We start from the raw sequence: 25,092 nt of genomic DNA, 5'->3' as shown, positions 1-25,092 counted from the left end.
AGCTACACAAAAACACGTTACAACAGCACGGTTTTTCATCCTCCAATTCGCTTGTCCACGCCACATGTCACCTCTGCGCCTCCCCTTGAAGCTAAAAGGGAAACACGCAGCCACCAGTTCGCGGATGGAGGGAGAATAAACGCGGGGAAATGAAGGGAAAGGGAGAAAAAAAGATGTTAAGTAAGAGGACGCAAAGGAAGGAAAAGAAAAGGAAAAGGAAAAGAAGGAAACAAAAGATGTGAACATGCAAGGAAATGAAAGGAAGGGGAAAAGGAGGACGTAAAGGAAGGAAGAGAAAAAAGAAACGGAAAAGAAAGAGGAAACTAAAAAGATATGAATAAGCAAGGATATGAAGGGAAGGGAAAAAAGAGGTGAAATAAGAGGACGTAAAGGAATGAAGAGAAAAAGAAACAGAAAAATAAGGAAACTAAAATGTTGAATAAGCAGGAAAGCGAGGGAAGCAAAATGCGATATAGATAATGAAAAATATGTTAGTTTGAAGGAAAGGGAAAATCAACGCAGGGAAATGAAAGAAAGGGAAAAAAAAGAGGTTAGTTACTTTCTTCTTATTGTCACAGATAATGAAAAACATGTTATTATTTTTCTCCGGCTGTAAAGATAATGAAAAAAATGTTAGCTTAAAGGGAAGGTAAGGGAAAATAAAGGTAAGGAAATAAAGAAAAGGAAAAATGAGGATAGTAAGTCTTCCTATTGTACAGATAATGGAGGAGATGTTTGTTTCTTGCCCCTTTTGTACAGATGATGGAGGTGTTGTTTTCTTCCTCCTTTATAACAGATTAATGGAGACTGTCAAGGTGTGATGAAGTGGAACAGGTTGAGTCCAGGTAAGGTATATTTTGTTTTGTTTTCCTTCCCACTCCCTCCTAGCTTCGTACCCTTTCCTCCTCCACTCCATCCCTCTTTAACCTACATATCTACCTCCTCCTCCTCCTCTCTTTTCCTCCTACCAATTTTCCTCCTCCTTTTACCCATCTTAACGCCTACTCCCACTCCCTGATGTACCTATTCTCCTCCTCCTCCCTCCCTCCCTCCCAACAGTGCAGTAGAAGGGAGGAGAGGGAGGGAGAGAGGGGAGGAGAGAGGCAAGAAGGGAAAGGGGGGTAGGAGAGCAGAGGTAAGGGGAGAGGTGGACGAAGGGAAAAGCAAAGGAATAGAAGGTTAGGGGGAGAGGTAAGGAGGAGAGGGGGGACTGGAGCACAGGCAAGGGGGAAAGAGGGGGATAGGGTGAAGAAGTAAGGGGGTAGGGGTAGGTAGAGGCGTGGGGCAGAGGCAAGGGAGGAAAGGAGGGGGGCAGGGGGCAGAAGCAAGAGGGGAGGAGAGGAGAGATGGGGGAGGGGGACAGAAGCATCTCTCTCTGGCCATTGTTCAGCAGCCTTCCGCAGCAGACGTGCCGCGCGCCATCATGAAAACTAAAAGAGAACGACGAGGACGAGGCAAGGAAAAGAAAAAGGGAAAACAGAGTCGGCGGCGGCCAGATGAGGCGCCCCACGCAGGCCTCGGGGGGCGGCGGATACCTTCCCGGATAAAAGTAAACACGAGTATTCCATGTACCGGTGGGAGGCAAGGACCGGCCCCGGGGACTTCACGGCCGCCGGAGCCACGCAGCCGTTTCTTGTGTTTTTTTTTAGGGGTGGGTTGTTTCTATGGATGTCGGTTTTTTTTCCTTTGTTTTTCTTTCTCGGCTTGTGGTGCATGATGTTTTTTTTTATTTTTTTATTATGAAGTAGCTAAATTCCTTTTCTTTTATTGTCCTTCTCTTTAAAGCCCCGTTCACACTGTGTTGACTCTGGGCCACGACAACCCAGAGATTCGGGGTATCCGAGGTCTTGGGTGGGAAATGTTCATGTGATGTGATGGTCAGTAAGAGTCTAGAAACGATCGCCGGATGCTGATTCGACACAGTGTAGGGCCTAAAAGTCGCTGGGTTGTCGTGGCCCAGAGTCGGCATCAGATTCGGCGATTAGCGGAGGCGGTGACCTTGAATTAGTGACTAGACTCTTTGTCGGTCTGTTTGTCTGTGTTTAGCTCTGTCTGCTTGGCTGTCTTTGTCTGTCTTTATTTGTCTCCCTGGCTCTGGCTCTTTCTGCATGTCTATGTATGTCTGTCTTTCTTTGTGGATGTGCCTGTCTGTCTGTCTATATATCTGCCTCGCTTTGTCTGTCTATATGTCTATCTCCCTTTTAAGCAACGGTTACACTAGTCACTGTTACCCCTGAGCTGGACGATTTTGCCTGGGCTGGTTTACAAGGCGAGTGGCCATACAGAAGGATGTCTGTCCAGTCCAGCCGCCTGCGCTCTTCCGCCAAGGTCAAGTCCAGATGTAAACAAAGCACGAGTCAAGCGAGTGTGAGGGTGCTGTGTTTTATTAATTTGTGTTCTGTTAATGATCATTAATTATACAGAAAAACTAATAATTTCATTATATAATAATATAATATGTATATATTTTATTATATAGGATAATTTGGTTTTAGCTGTATGTTTAAATACTACAGTATCTCAATACCTCTGCGTCGCCCCACCGTTGTCAGATTGTCGTACTCAGACCATAGTATTTACCGGTTTCTGACGTCTAACTATTGCCAAGAAACATCAGGAATTAACTGTTTTAACGATAGTTTTAAGTGAATCTCATTGGGGTCCACGAGACAGTTTTTGGTTCGGAAGTCGGTAAATATAAGAGGCTGAGTAAGACAATCTGGCAACTTTGCGTGACGGTGCGCCCAGCCATATCGCTAGGAGAACAACGAGCCAGCGCGTCCACTCAAATTTACCCTGGGCTGTGTGTGTGTGTGTGTGTGTGTGTGTGTGTGTGTGTGTGTGTGTCAGTCATCCTCCGTCTTCCTTTCTCCGTCGCTCGTAACACACAAGAGGAAACAACAAAGTCACGTTATGAAGTTTGAATAAATGTTGACTCTTCGCCCTCCGCCTTCATCTTCGCTCATAATTTATATCCTTGGCCTTTCCGTATGAGCATCTACTTAACATTCATCTCTTTGTCAGAACTCTCTCTCTCTCTCTCTCTCTCTCTCTCTCTCTCTCTCTCTCTCTCTCTCTCTCTCTCTGTACCAGTTTCTTCATTCAATTATACGAAAACACAAATATACAACGTCACTAACGCATAATTGAATATCAAACTGCCTTTTCCAGCCACAAAAAAGGCTTTTACTTCATAACTAATTTAATAGAAGCATTTTTTCTGGAAACTGGAATGTTTTGTCATCACACTAACCTCTCCCTCAATAAAGAAAAATATATAGTTATTATTAATACATCACTAAATTCTGGAATCTATTTATTTTTCTAGCAATTCAGTTAAAGAAATATTACGGTCACTGCATCCCTTAAGAAGCAGTGACCTTTCTTTAGTTGTTATGAAGAGCGTGTGTCCAGCAGAGAGGCATAGCGGAGCATCTGTCCCTGGCGGTCTAACCTGCCCTGATGGGGATGCGGAGGCGGAATGAGAAAGAGAGGAGGAAATTAAATGGGAGTAAAACAAGGGGAAACAAGGGACGCGGGAGGGAAACAAAATGGGAGGAGGAGGATGAGAGACGCGAGAGGAAAAGAAATAGAGAGAAAAGGAGGAAAAATGAGAGACCCAGAAGGAAGAGACATGGGGAAAAAAGAATGAAAGGAAGAGAGGGAAGAGAGACGCGAGAGGAAGAGAAATGGGAGAAGGTGGAGAATCAGCATCGCAGGAGGAAAAGGATTGTGGGAAGGAGGAGAAACGAAAGAAAAAGGAAGAAAAAAAATGGGGAGGAGAGAAATTAGAGGCGCGGGGGGAAAAGAAAGAGAGAAGGAGGAGAAAGAAGAGATGCAAGAGGAAAATAAATAGAGGAAAAAGGAGAAACCAGACGCAGAAGAAGAAGAAAAGAAAGTTGCAAGAGGAGAAAGGGGAGACAAGGGAATAGAAATAGGAGACAAAGGAACAGAAAAAAAAACAAGAGGAAAGAAACGGGAGCAAACATGAGGAACCAGGAATAGGGAGGAAAAAGAAGAAAAAAGGAAAAACAGAAGAAACTAATTTGTAGAAGGAAATGGAGGGTCAGCAGCAGAGGCAGTGATAAGGAAGAATAATGAAGAAATAAAGTAAACAGAAAGAGCAAAAGATATGTAAAGAGGAGGAGGCAGAGATAGGAGAGGAGAAATAGAAGGGAGAGAAATAGGAAAAGAAAGGTTGATAAACAAGACAATGCAAAAGGGAATCAGAGGAAAAACGAAGAAAATTATTGGATAGAGAAAAAGAAATCCAAAAAGACAAGTTAATTTCGTGGATACAAAGGAAAGAAGGTAAAAAAATAAAGAAGAAAAGAGAAAAGGAAAAAAGATGAGAATATGTGTCTCCCAAAAATACAAAAAAAAGGGAGGAGGGGGAAGAGGGAAACACGCGGAGAGCAAAAAGGAGTGAATAAAAATAAATAAAAAAAAAGGAAAAGGAAAGGGAAGGGAAGGGAAGGGACGCACACACGATACGGGAAAAAAAATGTAAAAAAGGAAATGAAAAAATAAACGGTAGGAGAATGGAGACTCGCTTTGGGGGAAGGAAAACGGAAGGAAAAGGGAGACGGCAGCAAAATTTATATATATACGAAACAGAGGAGATAGGGAAGGAAAGGAGAGGAAGACAGACAGAGAGAGAGAGAGAGAGAGAGAGAGAGAGAGAGAGAGAGAGAGAGAGAGAGAGAGAGAGAGAGAGAGAGAGAGAGATGAAGTGAAAGAAAAAAATATCTCAGTGAGGGAGGGAGTGGAAGAAGCAAAAAGAAGAGAGAAAAGGGGAGAAAAAAGGAGAATGAGAGAATAACGAAGCAAGAGAAAGGAAGGAAGGAAAATAAATACACACACACACACACACACACACACACACACACACACACACACACACACACACACACACACACACGAAGACAAAACGAAGAGATCAAAAAGGAGAATGACGGAGGAAGAGAAAGATGAAAAAACACACACACTAAAAAAAAAAAAGTAAACGAAGACTAAAAAACGAGAATAACAAAACGACAGACAGAAAACACACACACACACACACACACACACACACACACACACACACACACACACACACACACACACACACACACACACACACACACACACACACACACACACACACACACACACACACACTGGCGCTCACCACTATTATAACGATTTAATGAGAGCAAATATTAGTCCAGGTAAACAGGAGACAATTACCTGAGCCGTGACAGCAAGAAAATTGTGTAAATATATCGCGGTGACGTGGCGGCCATTAGAGAGAGAGAGAGAGAGAGAGAGAGAGAAACATCATAAATACTCTCTCTCTCTCTCTCTCTCTCTCTCTCTCACATTTTCTTCCCCCCAAAAAATCAAAACAGGAAGAGAGGCAGGATAGATATAAGGAAAGGACATGGGCGTAGAGGAAGAGGAGGGAGGAGGAGGAGGAGGAGGAGGAGGAGGTGTAGGAGTAGGAGTAGGAGGAGGAAGAGGAGGAGGAGGAGAGACAAACACGACTGTCATTTGCTCCTTCATGAATATCAGAACCGAACATTCAAACAGTCGAGAGAGAGAGAGAGAGAGAGAGAGAGAGAGAGAGAGAGAGAGAGAGAGAGAGAGAAATTGTTTACTAATTCCAGCATAAACTCTGGTCCTCGTTCCAAAGTGAGAAAGTTCAAAAGAGAAACGAAAAGACTCTCTCTCTCTCTCTCTCTCTCTCTCTCTCTCTCTCTCTCTAAGATGCGAAAAGGAAATAAAACAATGGTGTGGATAGGAACGTATAGGAGGAGGAGGAGGAGGAGGAGGAGGAGGAGGATTGACTGAAGCGTGAGGCCAAATCCCAACACACACACACACACACACACACACACACACACACACACACACACACACACACACACACACACACACACACACACACACACACACACCAAAGGCTTCATTAGGTGTGTTTTCGAATATTTGAGTTGGAACAGAAAGGTCAGAATGAGTGGTGGAAAGAGGGGAGGAAGGAGGAAAGGAGGGAAGGGGGGATGGAGGAGGAGGAGAAGGAGGAGGAGGAGGAGGAGGAGGAGGAGGAGGAGGAACAAAGGAAATGGAAAGTTAGTATGGGAGGGAGGTAGGGAAGAAGGAGAGGGAGGAGGCATGATGGAGGGAAAGGAGAGAGAGAGAGAGAGAGAGAGAGAGAGAGAGAGAGAGAGAGAGAGAGAGAGAGAGAGAGAGAGAGAGAGAGAGAAAAGCCTAGAAATGACGTAATTGGTTTAGGTGAAGAGAAGTGGATTTCTCTCTCTCTCTCTCTCTGTCACACACACACTTTTTCCTCTTCGTTGGGACTCCTTCCATGAATTTCTTGCAATAATTAACTGCATTCATCTCTTGACATTTTTTTTCTTAAAATTTTCCTACTTTCCTTTTCGTTCCCTCATTTTTGACTGCAAGTTTTCGCTTCGTACTTTTCTTTCTCCCTTTTCTCCCCTCCTTTTCATTTTTTATCTCTCTCTCTCTCTCTCTCTCTCTCTCTCTCTCTCTCTCTCTCTCTCTCTCTCTCTCTCTCTCTCTCTCTTTGTTCCCCTTTTTCGTTCTTTCTCTTCCTTTCTTTTTTTTCCCTTTCGTCTACTGTTTCCTCTCTCCTACCAACCCTCTTTTCCATCTCCTTCCTCCCTGCTTTCCTCCCTCTCTTCTTTCATCTTTCTTCCTCTTCCTTTTTCCTTCTCTCTCCTCTTCATGCCTTCTTCCCTTTCTAACTTTCTCACCCCTTCCATATATTCTCTTCTCCCTTTCTACTTCCTTTTCTCTCTTTCTCCATTCCCTCCTTCTTTCATTTTCCTCCATCTCTCTTTCCATATTACTTCCGTCCCTCCTCGTCCCTTCCTCCCTCCCCATTTCCAGTCTCCTTCCCTCTTTTCTCCTCTCCTACCCTTTCCTCTCCCCTTCACTTCCTAACCTTTCTCCCTCCCTCCTTCAACTCCTCCTTCACTGTCGAGAGTCGTTTCAGAGACTTTAATATTCCAGGATAATTTGCAGACGCAGAAGTGTGAAGAACCGTCACTGAAAAAGGAGAAAGAAGGAGAGAAAAAGGAATAAAGAAAGTAGGATACGGGAGAAGGGCGGTAGGAGGAGGAGGAGAATTAGGAGGAGGAGGAAAGAGGGAGGGAGAGGAGAAAAGCTGAAAATAATATGGAATGGGAGAGAAAAACAACAAGGAAGGAAGAAAAGCCGCGAAAGGGGGGGAAGTGAGGAAAGAGGGAGAGGAGGAAAGATGAAAGAAAAGAGGAAGAGGAAAGCAGGAAGGAGGAGGAGGAGGAGGGAGAGGAAGAAGAAAAAGAGTAGAAGGAGGAAAATGAACCGAGAAGTAGAGAAGGAAAAGGATAAAGAGGAAGGAAATAATAAATAAAAGGAAGAAAAATAGAAAGAGAAGGAAAATAAGCAGAAATAAAGGAGAAAGATACGGGAAGAAAAGTAGGAGAGGAAGAGGAGGAAAATTAAAGAGGAGAGAAAGGAAAGACAGAAGCAAGAAGACGAAAAAAGAGAAGAATAAGAAACAGAAAAAAATAGAAAAGAAACAGTAAGAAAAAGATAGACATAAGAAAAATAACGAACAAAGGAGGCAGAGGAGGAGGAAGAGGAAGAAGAAGAGGAGAACACAAGCATATGTAAGATATTTCTCCAAGGAATTCTTAACCCTATTTATTGCTCTCTGGCTTCTTCCCTGAGAGGAGGAGGAGGAGGAGGAGGAGGAGGAGGAGGAAGATAGGAAGTAAGAACACATGAATACGAGAGAAGCAAGAGGAGGAGGAAGAACATAGGAAGGAGGGAAACATGAATATAAAAGGAGGTAACTTAGGAGGAGGAGGAGGAGGAGGAGGATAGGAAGTAGGAATAAATGAATACAGAAGAACGAAGAGGAGGAGGAGGAGGAGAAGGAAAGAGAAAAAAAATAGCGAGAAAAAAAAACATTAATACAGAAAAAAGGGAAAAAAATAACACAAGATCTACAGGTAATCGGACAACAAAACCTTCTTAAAAAAAAACTATAAATGTATCCAAAAGTCACAAGGTAAAAAACAAGGAAAAAAAAAGTCGTATTATCTCCATATTCCTTCAACTCCACCACCTATCTATCAACACGAAGAGCTAGTCAACCTACTTCGCTCATGTCACGCTACTCTTGAGGTGATTACGCATGTGTGTGGATAAGACTGAGTTCAAGGCAGCTATTGGATGCTTTAGAGTAAGGGTTAGTTGGTCACGCGAAGCACTACTAAGATGTTGCTATGGAAACGGAGGATGTGTACTGGGAGGCAAATGAAGGAGATGATGCAGAGATGAAGAAGAAGGAAGAGACAGATGAAGAAACAGAGGGTGGGTACAAAGAAACAGAGAAGGGAAAAGAGGAAAAATAGAAGGGAGGAGGGGAAGGAGGATGAAGAGGAAGGGGAAGAGGAGGAGTAAGGTGAGGAAGAGGAAACTAGGGGTTTGTATAAAGAACTAGAGAAGGAGGAGGAAGAGGAGTAGAAAAGGAGTACGTAGGAGAAAGAGAAAGAAGAAGGGAAAAGTAGAGAATGAGTAGGAGGAGGAAACGGAGACTGCATGCAAGGAAAAGGACGAAAAAGAAAAAAAAGGAGAAGCAGAAAGAGATGAAGAACGAATTAATAGTGGAAAATGGAAAAAGAAAAGAAGGAGGAGGAAACAAATGAAAAAACAGATGAGCTAATATCCAAAGTAAGCACACATAAAAAGGAGATAAAGGAAAGGAAAATGAAAGCGCAGATAAATGACGAGCGGGAAAGTTTGGGCGAAACAAGAAAGAAAGTGAAATTATGAAAACCGTAAAATGGAAATTGCAAATAATGTTGAAAGAACGAGAGAGAGAGAGAGAGAGAGAGAGAGAGAGAGAGAGAGAGAGAGAGAGAGAGAGAGAGAGAGAGAGAGAGAGAGAGAGAGAGAGAGAGAGAGAGAGAGAGAGAGAGAGAGAGAGAGACAGACAGACAGACAGACAGACACACACACACACACACACACACACACACACACACACACACACACACACACACACACACACACACACACACACAGAAACAGACAGAAATAGACAGACAGACAGAAGCATATTAAAAAGAAATCCGCCATCCATGTTTCCAGCCAGACACACGCCATCAAAAATACAATCAAATATGGAAAATGAGAGAAACAAAAAGCGGAAAAACGCAAATGCCGTGATTCTGATGCGGGGCGCCAGAAAAACTGAATAGGTAATGGACAGCAGCGAGTGGCGGCCGTTCTGGTGTGAGGGACAAATGTGGAGTGGATGAAGTGGATTGGAAGTGCTGCAGGTGGATGTAATAATAATGCACGAGTGAGTGGACGACTAATGGAATGGATGGATAGGTAGACAGAGAGGGAAATAGATATATGGGAAGGTAGACAGAGGGACTGAAGGAGAGGAAGAAGAGGGTTGGAGTAGATGGGATGGATAGGTAGACAGAGAGGGAAATAGATAAGTAGGAAGTAGAAAAGTGGATGAATAGATTGAATAGATTAAGAGAGAAAAACTATATAGGTATTAGTGGCTGAATTGGATTTATAGTTACGTATGTATGGATGGATGTATAGTTACGTTAATATTAGCAAAAAAAAAAAAGAACTACAAATAGAAACTAAAATTGTGAATAAGGAAGAAAAAAACAAATACCAATAATAATAATAATAATAATAATAATAATAATAATAATAATAATAATAATAATAATAATAATAATAATAATAATAATAATAATGATTTTGCAGACTTGCCTGTAAACTTTCAAGGCCCATCAACTTAAAACTGAAGCAGAGGAGAAGGGACGGAAGGAAATAAAGGAGGAGAAGGAGGAGGAGGAGGAGGAGGAGGAGGAGGAGGAGGAGGAGCAGGAGGAGCAGGAGGAGGAGGAGGAAAGGGGAGGAGAAAGAGAAAATGAAGGGAGAGGAGGAGGGACGAAAGAAAATAAAGGAAAAGAGGAGGAGGAGGAGGAGGAGGAGGAGGAGGAGGAAGCAAAGAGGCGTGAAGGAAGATGAAAGAGACTGATGAACTTAAAAACAAAGATAAAAAGAGAAGGAAATTGAGGTGAGAGAGAGAGAGAGAGAGAGAGAGAGAGAGAGAGAGAGAGAGAGAGAGAGAGAGAGAGAGAGAGAGAGAGAGAGAGAGAGAGAGAGAGAGAGAGAGAGAGAGAGAGAGAGAGAGAGAGAGAGAGAGAGAGAGAGAGAGAGAGAGAGAGAGAGAGAGAGAGAGAGAGAGAGAGAGAGAGAGAGAGAGAGAGAGAGAGAGGAAAAAGATGGTAAAAAAAACTCCACACACGATGTCAATTATTTTTCTCTGACTATTATATCCAAATTTTCTGTCCTCTTCTTCCTCCTCCTCCTCCTCCTCCTCCTCCTCCTCCTCCTCCTCTTCACCTTGACGCAGAGGATGGAGGAGAAACAGCTGGAGGAGACACATTTTCCTCTCTACCTCTATAATTTCTTCTCCTTTCCTTTCATTTCTTCCTATTTTTCCTATTCCTTATTCCTCTTTTTTTCGCTTTACATATTTTTTTCTAGTCTTTTCTATTGCGGGTTTTTTTTATCATCATAACACACACACACACACACGCACACACACACACACACACACACACACACACACACACACACACACACACACACACACATATACCCACCCACCCTCACACACACACGCAAATCCCTCACCATCCCCCCTTCAAAAATATACATACACACACTATTTCTATCCCGTTCCAGTACTCATAAAGCTCGGAATGAAGTTTAAAAAGTATGCGGAAATTTTTTTGTTTCATAATTGTTCATTTCGCCGCCAACTTATGCTTCGGGCTTAAAAGTTGCCAATTAACTCATTAAAAAACAATTATACCGATACTGTTTTGGTATTAATTAGTGTTGACGCTGAAACTGATCCGTACGTACTGATAGAGCGTACCTGTATAGGGGGGGGCTATTGTTACCCGTGGGCCGGATATTGTTACCTGTTTGGGGGATATTGTTACCTGATGGGGGATATTGTTACCTGTGTTGGGGACATTGTTACCTGTTGGGGGGGACTGTTACCTGTGTGAGGGCTATTGTTACCTGTGTTGGGGACATTGTTACCTGTGGGGGGATATTGTTACCTGTCCGGGCCCATAGAATTTTCCTCCTATTTTTACTACTATCAGAGAATTCTTTGTTTGTTTTTATCAGTATCACTAACTCATCTCTACCCAATTTCATCTCTTCCTCACGTACGTATAAAGAATTTCATATATACCCAATCTTATATCTCTACCAAGTAATTACCTCTAAGTGAATTTGCCTCATACTCCTACTACCTGGGAATTCTTTTTGTGTGTATCAGCGTCATAAATCCACTATCTCATCTCTCTCCAATTTCATACCTCTGCCTAATCTCTAACTCTACCGGATCTCATTTATAACCAATCTAATATATCTATCAGTCACTACCTCCCCATCCAACCTCATCTCTCTGGACCCAAGATCTACCCAATCTCATCTCTACAGTTATAATCCCTTCCCTTCGTGCAAGTTATCTTCTTTCCTTTAAAATATTATCTTTTATCATGTTATTCTGTCATATAAAGGAATGTCAGCGTCTCTGTGTTGATTTATAGTACTGATTCCTGTCCGTCATGTGTTTGAAGGTACTCTAAACTTATCCTAACCAGAACAAAAACAGTTCTCCTATATGTGTCCCTTCCCTTATTGAATCCCTTTATTATTCCCTTATTGACTGATTGACTGATGCCTGTAAAGTGTTTGAAGATACCCGAATCCTAAACTTGAAACCAAACCTAAATATAAACCAGTCTTCATATATGTGTTCTCAAGAAAGTCATATATACACCTCCAGTTCCCTCTCCTCTGGCCTATCCCTTGCCCGGCCTGATCCGCCTCCATCCACACCGATCCGCCTATCATCCACGACCAATTGCTTCCTGGATCTCATTTCAGAGGAGGGGCGACGATGACTCATTAAGTGACGCTCCCCTGAGAGAGAGAGAGAGAGAGAGAGAGAGAGAGAGAGAGAGAGAGAGAGAGAGAGAGAGAGAGAGAGAGAGAGAGAGAGAGAGAGAGAGAGAGAGAGAGAGACACACACACACACACACACACACACACACACACACACACACACACACACAAACAGACACACTCACAGAAAACGCGACGAAAGGGGAAACTAAAAGAATGAGAGAAAGAAGAGGAAGAATTATCATGATGCAATAAAAAGCGGAATGTCAGAATTAAGAAAACTTGGGGGAAGTAAAAATGTGATGGGAATGACGCCAAAAGAAATGAGAAGATGAAAAGTTGGAAGAGATGATGATGCTGAGGAAAAGGAAGAAAATAAACGAAAGGCTGGTGCGAGAGGAGGCGAAGTCTGTGTCTCGAGAAACTTAACTTTGGAAATATATAAATGCGAGATAGAAGTCTTGCCTCTCTCAAAAACGCGCTAACAACATGAGTTCTTTTTATCTTTCTCTCTCCTTTTCGTCGCTCACACCGTTGAGGAATTTATAAAGAAAACATTCCTAAAATTTATACGTGACGGAATAGCATAAAAGTTCCCTTATATTTGATCCTAATTTCCCAACATACGTCAGAAAAAAATGAAAATTATAAAAACAATGATTCCTACTTCTACTACTGCTACTACTACTACACCTACAACTACTACTACTACTACTACTACTACTACTACTACTACTACTACTTAAATAATATGAGAATACCTTTTTAGAATATTTTATCGTACATTCCTAAGAAGAAGTACCATCAAAGGTGTTTTATGCATTGCATATATTAAAAGGGACTAGTGTGAAAGAAGGAGGAGGAGGAGGAGGAGGAGGAGGAGGAGGAGGAAGAGAAGAGGAAGCGAAGAATGAAGCTTAGGAGGTCGAGGAGGTATGAATAGGAAAACATAGAGTGGAAGGAGAACGAGGACGAGGACCAGGAGGAGGAGGAGCAAGAAGAAGAGGAGGAGGAAGAGGAAGAGAAGGAGGTCGAGGAGGACAAAACAAGAAAAAAAGCAACAGAAGTGAGCCTAGAGGAGTGAAAAGGGGCACGGAGGCGGAGGAAATGAAGAGGGTAAGAGTGGAGGAGGAGGAGGAGGAGGAGGAGATTACATGACTGAGCTACGAAAGAGGTAATGGAGTTGTCCTTATCCGTTTCAGAGAGAGAGAGAGAGAGAGAGAGAGAGAGAGAGAGAGAGAGAGAGAGAGAGAGAGAGAGAGAGAGAGAGAGAGAGAGAGAGAGAGAGAGAGAGAGAGAGAGAGAGAGAGAGAGAGAGAGAGAGGGACGAGAGAGAGACAAACACAGACAGACAGACAGACAGACAGAGAAACCGAAGGAAGGGAAAGAAGGAAAGAGGAAGGAAAATTCGAAAAGAGAAAGAGGAAACAGGAGGCAAGAAAGAAACCCATGAAAGGAAATGGAAATAGAACAAAAAACTATATATGGAAATTTCAATACGTTCGAGAGAATTGAAAGCAAGAGAAAAAAAAAGCCAAAGTGAAGGGAAGTGGCAAAACGGAGGGGAAGGAAGGAAGGAAGGAAGGAAGGAGGGAGGAGGGAGAAAAAAAATGGAGGTAAGAAACACGATAAAAGAGAGCGGATGGGAAATTGAGAGGAGGAGGAGGAGGAAGAGGAAGGGAGGAAGAAGAAGAAGAAGAAGAAGAAGAAGAAGGAGGAGGAGGAGGAGGAGGCTGCAACGATGGTAATTATGACGGCGATAATTATGATGATGGCGGAGGAGGAAAAAGGCAAGGAAGAGGAGGAGGAGGAGGAGGAGGAGGAGGAATAAAAAGAGGGAGACTGACACAAAGAAAATAAGAAGATGGAAGGGAAAAAAACAAATACGGCTGACGAGGAGGAAGAGGCGGAGGAGGAGGAGGAGGAGGAGAAGAAAAGTAAGAAGAGAAGGAGAGAAAAAAAGGAATAAAACAGAGAAAAAAACAATTGCCACACTAATAGATTCTGCAAGCAAAGAAATTTTTCAACAATTAAAACTTCCTTCGCCTCCTCCTCCTCCTCTTCCTCCTCCTCCTCCTCCATAAAGAGAAAGAAACACGAAACAATAACCAATGAAAAAATATATATATATATCACCGAACGAATAGGGAGGAAAAGAAAAATACAGATGAAAGAGGAGACAAAGAAGAAGGAAGAAGAAAACATGGAAAAGATAGAGAGAGCAAAAAAGAAAAGAAAAAGCGAGGTGAAACTGGAGAAAGGGAAGAATTAAAAGAAAGATGAGAAGCGAAGCGACGGAAAAAGAAAGACGGAGATATACAGAAAAAAGAAGGAAAGGAAAGAAAGGAAGCAGAAAAAAGGAGGAAGAAAAAGAAGGGAGAAGATGAAACTGGAAAAAGAGAGGGAATAAAGGAGAGTCGAGAAGCTGGAAGCGACGAAAGAAGGAAGAAAGATGGAAATATACAGGAAATGAAGATGGGAAGGAACGAAGGAAGGGAGAACACAAAAAAAAAGGGGAGGAAACGAAAGAGAAGAAACGGGAGAGAAACTTGAAACTTCCTTCGTGTATACAGAGCAAGACTTCAACTTCTTCCTCTCTCTTTGCCTTTTGTTCTCTCCTTCTTCTTCTCCTTCTCCTCCTCTTTACCTCCTCCTCCTCCTCCTCCTAATCTTCTGCCTTGTCCCTTTCCTTTATCGAACTTAATGATGAACTGAGCAACTCATCACGTGACTGTATATTGCCTTCGAGAGAGAGAGAGAGAGAGAGAGAGAGAGAGAGAGAGAGAGAGAGAGAGAGAGAGAGAGAGAGAGAGAGAGAGAGAGTATTCTTTTCACTCATTCATAGGCTGTATATAATCTTTTCTTCTGCCATTATCATCTCTAGCACCATCATTATCATCATCATCATCATCATCATCATCATCATCATCACCATCATCACCATCATCACCACCACCACCACCACCACCGCCGTGACCTACAAACAACCATTAAACAAACACACAAAGTTCTTATTACCTCTCTCTCTCTCTCTCTCTGAACCTATCTATCTATCTATCTATATATCTTGCTTTTCATTCCTTCCTCTTTATTTTCCTTATTTCTATCCTTTCCCCTTTTCATCCCTCCCCCCCTTTCTCTCTCTCTCTCTCTCTCTCTCTCTCTCTCTCTCTCTGAACCTGTCTATCTGTCTATCTATCTATATATCTTGCTTTTCATTCCTTCCTCTTTCTTTTCCTTATTTCTCTCCTTTCCCCTTTTCATTCCCACCTCTCTCTCTCTCTCTCTCTCTCAGACTAAGGAGGAAGGCGACGCAGATTCACTAATAATATTCGTCTTCATAATGGACGCGTCTGACTGCCGCTACGGGATGACGGATGGGCGTAATCATGTATATTACGAGGATGTGTATAATAGCGGACTAGATAGGCTGTGTGGGGGGGGGAAGGAGGGAAGGGAATTGGTTATGATTATCCATACATATATACATACATTATTACATACAGACAGACTGACAGATAGATATGAATAGATAATTTTGTTTGTGGATGGAAGGGAAATGTTAATAGCTGACTCGATAGGCTGTGTAGGGGGGGGAAGGGAAGGAGGGAGGGAAGGGGAGAGGGAATCGGTTATCAGCATACATACATACATTATTATCTACATACATACAGAAAAACATACATAACCAGATGGATCATGTGTGGAGGGAAAGGAGGGAAAGGGAGAGGGAATTAGTTACCATTATTCATACATATATACATTCATTATTACTTTCATACATGCAGACAAACAGACATGGATATATAACTAGGTAATGTGTGTGTGGGGGGGGGGGGGAGGGGGGGGAGAAAATGGTCCCAATCACACACTGAGGCATACACACACACATACACACCCTCATAATTTATATAAGCTTACATTACATATCTATACGATCTCAAAAGGCAAAATTTTAAGTATGTCTGTGTATGTATATATGCAAAAGCGGAAACTATGTGTGTTTAAATGAATATAAAAGCGAAAATTAGCATGTGTTTGTGTGTATATGAGTTTATGTGTGTGTGTGTGTGTGTGTGTGTGTGTGTGTGTGTGTGTGTGTGTGTGTGTGTGTATGAGGAGAAATACAAAGGGAGATTATAATATGTGCGCAGTTTTCTTGTCCCACTTCCATTTCCTTATCTGACTCCTCCTCCCTTTCCCTCTTATCTCCCTTGCTCGCTCCTTCCATCTCCTCTTCCCTCCCTCCCCCCCTCTCTCTCCCACATTACCTATTTCCTTCTCTCAATTTCCCTCCTACCTCTCCACCCTCGCTCCCCTCCTCCCAGAGCCATTACCTACCTCATCTAAGACAATAGACCTATATATTTTCCACTCACCGTCCTCTTTTTCTTTCCTAACAGTGACTCAAGGCCTAATGTGACGGAGATGAGCACTGAGGCCACACGCAGCTTTAGTGTATGCCTCCAACAGTACTTTCCTTATCTTCCTTCAAACTTTCTCTCCTTTCGCTTCTTCATTTCTTCATTCCACACGTTCGTGTCATCTTTAATACTCACTAATACCGTTTTTCCCATCATTTGTCTTCATTAATTACTCTCTCTTAGACGCGAACGTAAAGCAGAAAGGAGTAAGTAAATGAGAGAAATGAGGATAATCTGGGACATGCGAGTACTGTGTGTGTGTGTGTGTGTGTGTTCGTGCCCCGTTAAAACGACAGAATGGCTCCCCCTCCCCAAACAAAGCCTCATTTCCATATTATTTCCTGGCAAGCGTGTTGTACTGGCTGCTGGCTCGGAGGTGTAATTTCGGTGGAGTCAAGCGTGTGTCTATTTTTTTTTTTTTTTTTTCATACGAACGCCTACTCTGTTATTTATTGTTCAGGCGAGTGTGTACTGTCGTTTATATGCGAATGCCCCCGGTGTATTTCCTGCTCACTGTTTCCGCATTATTAGCTATCCACTGCAGTATAAAGGCCTTTCTCTACGTCCTCCACTCCTCTCCATCTATTGTTCTAAGTGTTCTCGTCTCCTTATGTGCGAATACCTCCCGTCTCTTATTTTCTGTTCAGTGTTCAGACATTATTAGTTATTCATTGAAGCACTAAGGCTTTTCCCAGCATGTTTTACTTCTGTCCAGCTTCTATTCTTGCCTAACCCTCGCTTCTGGCTACACTGTATCATCGGGTCACTTCGCCAGAGGTTGCCATGGTGACGCAAGCTACAGGACCGTTTCGTCATATATTCTGACCCCGCACACACTCATAATTTAACGTGCTGACGCTCCATCAATCACTCCTAAAACAGCGATAAAGTGAATTAGCAAACATATTACCCCTAGAGTCATTAATTAGAGGAATTATCATCATTACACGGCGCCCGAACTTCAATATTTATCCGCCGTTCGAGGTGACGAGATACATGACGCTGGCGGTGGTGTGCAGCGCGTTATTAATCACCGTCTTGATAACAGAAGCCTTAGAGGAATCCATCATATTAATTAAATGAGTGGGTAAGGAGTGTAGCGGCTTGTGGTGGTGTGTGTGTGTGTGGGGGGGGGGGGGTACATGCGATGGGTGGGATGGTGGTGAAGGATAGGATAGGGAGGAGAGGGAATGGAGAGGAGGAGAAGGGATGGAGAAGAGTAGAGGGGTGGCGGGGAGGGACAAGGGAGATAGGTGTTACGGAAGGGTGGAAAGAAGTGGTGGAAAGATGGGTCCTGAAAGCGAGTGGAGGAAAGGAGTAGTGGAGAGAGGAGAGCTGGAAACGTGTGGGTGAGAGAGAAGTGGAGGATACGAGTGGTGGAATCTATTGGTGGAGAGCAAGGGAGACGGGTAATGGGAAGAGGGCTGTGGAGGCTGGCAGTAGAGAAGGACTGTCTAACCTCCCCCTAATAACCTTCCCTCCCTCTCTCCCCACGTCAACGTTACTATATTGTCGTACTCAGCCCCTTATTTTTACCGATTTCTGACCCCAAAACTGTCTCCTGGGCCCCAATAACGAGATTCATACATAGTTATCATTAAAATAGTTATTTCTTGATGTTTCTTGCCAATAGTTATACGTCAGAAACCGGTAAATACTATGCTCTGGGTACGATAATCTGGCAACGGTACGATAATCTGGCAATGGTGCCTCATTCAGCTTCGTCTGTTTACAATCACCTCTACGTCTGTCTACAATTATCTCTACGCTCTTGCCTCATTCAGCTTCGTCTGTTTACATTATCTCTACGTTGGTTTAAGTTTTGCGTCATATTCCCTTCATATAATACTCATTCCTATAACCTTACGACTGTGCGGCGCCATGATACCTTTTAAAATAATCAAATCCCACTTATCCCTGACACACGAGACTGGAAACTGTGAAGACTTACCATGAATCATCAACTACCACTTATCCTCTCTCTCCCTTCCCTCCACCCCTTCTTCCCTCTCCACCCTCTCCGTCGTCCTCTTCCCCCCTCCCTCCACCACCCCGCCGTCCTCTCTCCCCCTTCCCTCCCTCCCTTTCCTCCTCCTCCTCCCGCTCTTCCCTCCTTGCTTCCTTCCGCCATTTTGTTTCATCATATCAAGTAATGTCTGCTAATTCGCTCTTTGTGTATTACGAAGGAGCTGGAAGGCCGAAGGGAGTGTCTAGGGCAAGAAAAATGGCTTATCTCTACATATTATTAGGTATGGGAAGGTGTGGGGCTTTAAATAAGGAAGGATTATTACCTTGTTATGATTGTTACCCCCTCCCCCATCTCTATCCCTCTTTCTCTCTCCATCTCTTTATCTATCTATCTCTATGGATTGGGAAGGCAGAGGCGACTGTCTAAGCGAGAAATAAGGCCTGGTTGTACATATTAATAGGTAGGGAAGGTGTGGAGCTTAAAGTTTGCGAGGGATGCTTAGCTTGTTATGACTTACCCCCCCCCACCCACCCATCCCCGTCCCTCTCTATATCCCTTCCTCTCTCTTTCTGTGCATTTATTTTCCTATCTCTCTCTCAAGGAGCTGGAAGGCAGAGGCAAGTATCGAAAGTCCTGCGTCGCTTCCAACCCCGCCGTGAGTCCAAGACACCTGAGGTTGGAAAAAACGTGTGCCATCTCTTGGATTGGTGCTCCGTCTGTTCGAGCCTCAGGTGTCTCGGACTCACGCTGGGGTTGGAGGCGATGCAGGACCATACACTGTTCGGTATTAGGCAGTGAGAGATTTAAATAGGAAAGGGCAGGTTTGTTATATCTATCCCCACCCACCTCTCTCTACCTCTCTCATTATATTCCTCTCCCTATTTCTCTACTAACTTTTCTCTCCTAATCAAATTACACCCGGGCCTCGTCTTCCACTCTATTCCTTTGTTACAAATATGTACAGGCCCTTCACACCATTAGCATTTAAATGGCGCCATCACGTACGTTCGTTACGCTGCTCGTTAAAAGAAAAATAATCCATCCATACATAGAGTAGAACCATATATATGCAAATTCCACTTACCTTTGCTCACATCCACCGTCAGGCCGATACGGGAAACGCTAACTTGTCGTACACACACGAACACGCACGAACACATTCAAATAACGAATTCTCAGGTAAACGCAGCGGGCACCCTCACACCTATGCGGCCTTGGGGTGACTGTCACTGAGGCTGCTGAGTTGCGCAACTTGTGCATGACCATGCGGCCTTGACTTGTTTCGGTCATTTGTTTCTTTTTCCAAATTTTAACCCTTGTTAGTAAATAAATGTATCTAACGCAGAGTAATCATAGAAACTTAATTTTGGAGCGGCTCCCAAATACATAAAAGCTTTGATTAGGGTGAAAAAAAAACATAGATATATGAAAGTAGATTCGGCCTTAGCTTGTTTTGGCATGTAGTCATTATCTGTTAAACCCTGTCCACAAAAATGTATCTAAAACGCCAAGCAATCGCATAATTCATACAAGAGAAGTCATGCGGTTTCAAAACACACAGTAGCTTTCCATAAGTTGAAAAAGAAAAAAAAAAAACATGGCTAGGCAAGATACTTTGGCCTTCGCTTGTGTTGGTCCGTGGTTGTCTCCAAAATTTAAACCCCTGTCCAAAAAAATCTATTTAAGACGCTAAGTTATCACAGAACTCCTACCCAAGAAATCATGCGCTTACAATATACGAAAAGGCTCTCCATAGGTTAAAAAAAAAACAGGAAAGAAAATTTAAAGGGACGAATTAAAGGTAAGAAAACAAGGGAGGAGAAGGTGGAGGGATAGGCTATAAGGGAGGAGATGGCAGGAAGAAGAGAGAAGGGGGAAGGAAAGAAAGAAGGGAGAGGGAAACGAAAGAAGGAAAGGAGAGGGAAATAAACGAAGAAAGGGATTGGGAAAGGATAGAGAAGGGGGGCTGGGGGAAAGGGAGATTGAGGAAAGGGAAAAAAATGCATGAGAAGAAGAAGGGATGAGTAGGAGTGAGGAAACGGTTAAAGACAAGAGAAAGGAAAGAAGAGAGAGGGAAGGAGAGTCTATTTTCTTTCTATTTCTCTTCATTCCTTTTCCTCCTTTTTGTTTCGCTTCTTTTTATTCTTCCATTTTATTTCTCGTTCGTTTTTTATTTCTCTTTTACTGTTTATTGCTTCGTTGTTTTCCTTCCTTTTCTGGTTTTATGTTTATTTCCTCTGTTTACGCGTGATTTTACTCTCTCTCTCTCTCTCTCTCTCTCTCTCTCTCTCTCTCTCTCTCTCTCTCTCTTATCACAGCAACATGCACCACCACCACTATAACCAGCAACCAACCTCCACCTCCTCTTCCTCCTCCTCCTGAAAGTCTCCCGAGGGTGCTGTTGTGTGTGTGTGTGTGTGTGTGTGTGTGTGTGTGTGTGTGTACTTGTCGCCCTGTGATAACCATGCGTTCTCCACTTTCAAGATAACAAGTTGCCCCCCTGAGAGTAGTGCCGAGCTGAGAAAGTGGCTTATTCTCTCTCTCTCTCTCTCTCTCTCTCTCTCTCTCTCTCTCTCTCTGACACCCGCTCCGCTGCAACGTTCATTGTCCATTGCACTTTTACTTTTTCCAATCACACGTTCTTTTCAACCTTGCAAATAGGCCATCTCTTCTTCCCTTCCTCTCTCCCTCCCTCCTTCCTTCCCCTTCTGTTCTTCCGCCTCTCCTCTCCCTTCCTCCCACCCTCCTGTTCCTTCCCTTCTGCTCGTCCTCCTCCTCCTTCTCTCCTCTCCCTTCCTCCTACCCTCCTGTCCCTTTCTCCTCCTCTTCTGTTCATCCTCCTCCTCCTTTCCTCCTCTTCTCTCCCTTCTTCTCCTCTAACCCTCTTCCTTCCCTTCTGTTCCTCCTTCTCTTCTGTTCCACTCCCTTCCTCCTTCCCTCCGTCCCTATATCGCCAGCAACAAGAGCTTCCCACGACCCTTGATCACCCAGACAGCAAGTTGCACCCGCTCTCCTTATTGCCTTGGCCTCATAAAACTCGCTCCTCCTCCTCTTCCTCTGCCTGTCTTCTTTCTCTTCCGTAGTCAGGCCTCTCCCTGATAATCTCTTTTTCTCCCTCTCTCTCCGTCAGCTTCTTATCTTCCTTTCATTGTCTTCCTCCTCCTCTTCCTTCTTTTCTTTCTCCTCCTCCTGTCTTCTTTCTCTCCTCTGAATTATCTAGTCCTCTTTATCATATCTCTCTTTTTCTTCCTTGATTTCGTTCACTTCCTCGTCTTCCTCCTTCAACTGTCTCTCCTCTTCCTCCTTCTTCTATCTTCTTTTCCTCCTCTGAATTTTCTAATCCTATCTCCTACCAATCTTTTTTTTTCTTCCTTGCTCAGTGCTCACTCTCAGCTCCTCATGATTTCCTCCTTCCATTGTCTCTCTTCTCCTCCTCCTCCTCTTCATATTGCTACTTCCTTCCTTTTGTTCCTTCATTCTTCTTTCTTCTTTTCCTTCTCTCTAATTCTTGCTTTCTTTACCTTTCCTCCTCCTCCTCCTCAAAAGATCTTGCTACTTTCTTATCCAACCTGCCTCCTCCTCCGCCCCCTGAGAGAGAGACGTACTGCCTTTGTGTTCTACTTACTTTCAGCCGAGGAGTCGCTTTTTCATACAAATTGGGAACACGAAGTGGACGACAGAAACAGAAGAGGAGGAGGAGGAGGAGGAAGAAGAGGAGGAAGGGGCAGGGAGGAAAAATGCAGCAACATGAAAGGAGGGGAAGAAGAGAAGGAAAAGAGAGGAAGGAATGAAAGAAGGAAAGAAAGGAGGGAGGGAGGGAACAGTGATGCAAGGCAGATGTCAACAAGAATGGGAGAAAAAAAAAAATCAATGCAGAGAGAGAGAGAGGAATATATATATACTTCAGTCACCTCACACATGGTTCCTGCAGCCTAGTTTTCTTTCTTTCTCTCTCTTTTTTACAGTGTTGAAGGGGACACTGCTATCTTTCATACCTTATCTCGCCTTTGTTTCAGTATTTGAGGTGATGCTCAACATGTCCTCCTCCCTGATGTTTGAAGGTCTTTCCATATCTTCCCTTATGATTACTCTGAACAAAGCATCCATCACCTCTTCTTGCCTCATCTTAGTCACCTCTTCTTCCTCTTCCTCCTCCTCTGCTGCCTGCCTCTCATCTTCCTACACTCATCTCTTCCCTAATTCTCTGCTCTCCATCCATCTTTCTTTCTCCTCCTCTTCCCTCCTTCATTACTCTTCCTTCTCTTCCTCTGCTGCCTGTCTCTTATCATCCTACACTCATCTCTCATCTTCCTACAGTCATCTCTTCCTTATCCTCTGGTCTCCATTCTTCTTGTCTTCCTCCTCCTATGCTTCTTGTGAGCTATTCCTCCTCCTTTTTGGGCTGGTTGATAAATGGGTACCTGGGGAGACCTGGAAAGAATACTATTTTAAACCAGATGTTGCACGTGTCCTGTGTCCCGGGGTAGCCTAATGGGTTCTCACTCACCAAAGACTCAAAGGACGATGAGACTGAGATGAGCACTGAGACCATGTGCACCTATGACATATACTCCCAACTTTATCTATGCATTTCAGTTGTCAAGTTGCCCTGCTTGGCTTGCTGAAAATCCTGCTTCTGTCACCTGTTAGTTGCTGGTGCTCATCTGCTGCTTACATGTAATTTATTAACATATTAACTACCTATAATCAGCAAGCTGGTAAATAAAAGATAGTAAGTATCATATTAAAACTGTTCTAACACAAACATCTTACTTCTCCATCACCTGTTGGTTGGTTTCTGCTTCACTATGAGTCATGCAACAACATACTGGCCACTCTAGGTAGGATGGTAAACAATGGGTGAAAAGACATCCAGACAGCATATCAAAACTACTGACTTTGTCTCACACTTCATTTCTAATTCATACATCCTCTTCATACTTAGCTGAAAGACAGATATACTTAACACACCACTGCTTTTAATTACTACACCAAGGCATCACACAAATAAAGTAGCTATATTATAGCTCCATTATAGCTGAGATAGCAAATACTTTACAGGCAGTGGCTGAGTGGTCAGCAACCTAGGTCCCAAGGACCTAGGTTCAAGTCCCACTGATGCACACTTAAAATTTTCAACCATCACTGAGTGATGGAAGATTACCCACATGCTGCCCAGACCTTCAATCAACCCTAACTTCAGCAACTTCGTTCAAGTAGAGCGTCGGGGAGCAGCATGAGCCAAGCAATAGGCATACATCACGGCAGCCACTATAAATAAAATTTGCCTGTGCCACTAACGGACTGGGGTTCCCCAAGAGAACCCTCCAGAAACTAAGTAGCTCTATAGACAGCACCTAAAAACAATAAATAAATAAATAAAAAATAAAAAAGACTGCTCTTAATCAACCTGCCAAGGCATCACAGAAACACAAATTTCAATCATAGTTTCTTCCCCAAGACATCAAGCTTGTACATGATGATTCTGCCAAAGAAGTCTGTGGAGGAGGGGAAGGTGAGGCGCAGGGAGCTGGTGGTGAGGGGCTGGGGGAGCTGCAGGGTCTGAGGGGTGCCCACGTCCTCCAGGGGCCAGGGGTGTGCCATCTGCCACCCGCTGCTGCCCTCCTCTTGCGGCACCTCCACCATGGTGTCTGCAGCACCACAAAAGCCGCCCTGAGGAGAGGAAGCTGGATGTGAAGGACAGTATTTTGCATGTAGCTTTTACAGGCGGACAGAAAGGCAAAAAATGTTATGATAAGCCTCTGTAACCTCTATTTCCTGCCACAGTGTCTGCTTCCCCTTAACCCGGTAGCAGCGGGGATCATGTTTCTTAATGGTCCCTCCAAGCGAGAAAAATGAGAAAAAATCACCCCTCACACAAACCATTTTATAATATATATCAAAGCACTTGTGATCAGATTATGTATCATCTATTTTGGGGGGTAAATATAATGGCACAAATTTGGCCCGTCGCTACTTCACGGTGAAGACACAAATTTGGCCCGTCGCTGCTACCGGGTTAAAAGCCTCCTTGAAAATTGAATGCCAGTTATGGAGAACAGTATTTAGAACTATTAAAACAGATGGACAGAAGAAAATAATGATAATCCAGGAAATCTATTTTCAGTCTACCCAGAGTCCAAATTCAGAGACTGGTTACAGATACAGTATTAAAAGTTACTAACAGAATTAATAGGATGCAGCTAACTGAAGAAAACTAGGTTAATTCTGTTTTGTCTGTATTTTTTAATAAATATAAAGAATCTGTAAACAACTAAAGGCTAGTAAAGTAGTAGTATTTACATATAAAGATTTGCTGGAGCTTTTTAAATCTAGGATGTGGCAAGGTTTAGGTGTGCCTTCCTATCACTAGCACCTGGACATTCAATACCTAAAGGCCTAGCCCAGCTGAGATGCAAGGCAAGGTGTACTGAACCATCCCGGCACTCACCTGGAACTGAGCTGTGATGGAGGTGACCTGGACAGGACTGGGCCACCTCAGAGCCACCCACTGCGGCGTCCCCTGGTCACTGTTCCAGCAGGTCTCCGCCGAGCCGTCAAAGAGGTGCTTCTTGCCCAGCTCCCGTGTGTTCCTGCCCAACACCGAACTCACCCGACACTCACTGCCGCCAACTAGGGATATGCCGCTCATCTTCAGAGGCCAGAAAG

General features: G+C 43.5%; 1 protein-coding gene and 1 long non-coding RNA gene across 2 annotated transcripts in view; both read right to left on the bottom strand.

The window, feature by feature from the left end:
* Window positions 1-19,634, bottom strand: part of LOC127006794 (uncharacterized) — a 115,300-nt gene extending 95,666 nt beyond the window's left edge. The window contains exon 1 of the long non-coding RNA XR_007759761.1: window positions 19,508-19,634. This is a non-coding gene — a long non-coding RNA (uncharacterized LOC127006794). The remainder of the gene's footprint in view (window positions 1-19,507) is intronic.
* Window positions 19,635-23,865: 4,231 nt separating this feature from the next.
* LOC127006849 (nuclear receptor 2C2-associated protein-like) lies at window positions 23,866-25,075 on the bottom strand. Its single transcript, XM_050877205.1, has 2 exons — window positions 24,875-25,075; window positions 23,866-24,096 (listed from the first exon to the last, which is right to left on the bottom strand). Exons 1-2 carry the CDS (start codon window positions 25,073-25,075, stop codon window positions 23,866-23,868), a joined length of 432 nt encoding a protein of 143 aa, XP_050733162.1.
* Window positions 25,076-25,092: the final 17 nt, after the last annotated feature.

The sequence above is a fragment of the Eriocheir sinensis genome, chromosome 33 (genome assembly GCF_024679095.1).
Source record: "Eriocheir sinensis breed Jianghai 21 chromosome 33, ASM2467909v1, whole genome shotgun sequence".
Taxonomy (NCBI): Eukaryota; Metazoa; Arthropoda; class Malacostraca; order Decapoda; family Varunidae; genus Eriocheir; species Eriocheir sinensis.
This window is presented reverse-complemented; position numbering and strand designations above follow the sequence as displayed.

What these genes read in the sequence shown, in the direction of transcription:
- LOC127006849 (XM_050877205.1), bottom strand. Translation starts at nt 25,075, where the DNA reads ATGAGCGGCATATCCCTAGTTGGCGGCAGTGAGTGTCGGGTGAGTTCG. An exon ending in CCATCACAGCTCAGTTCCAG is followed by an intron (nt 24,097 to 24,874) that starts GTGAGTGCCGGG and finishes TCCTCTCCTCAG; the next exon opens with GGCGGCTTTTGTGGTGCTGC.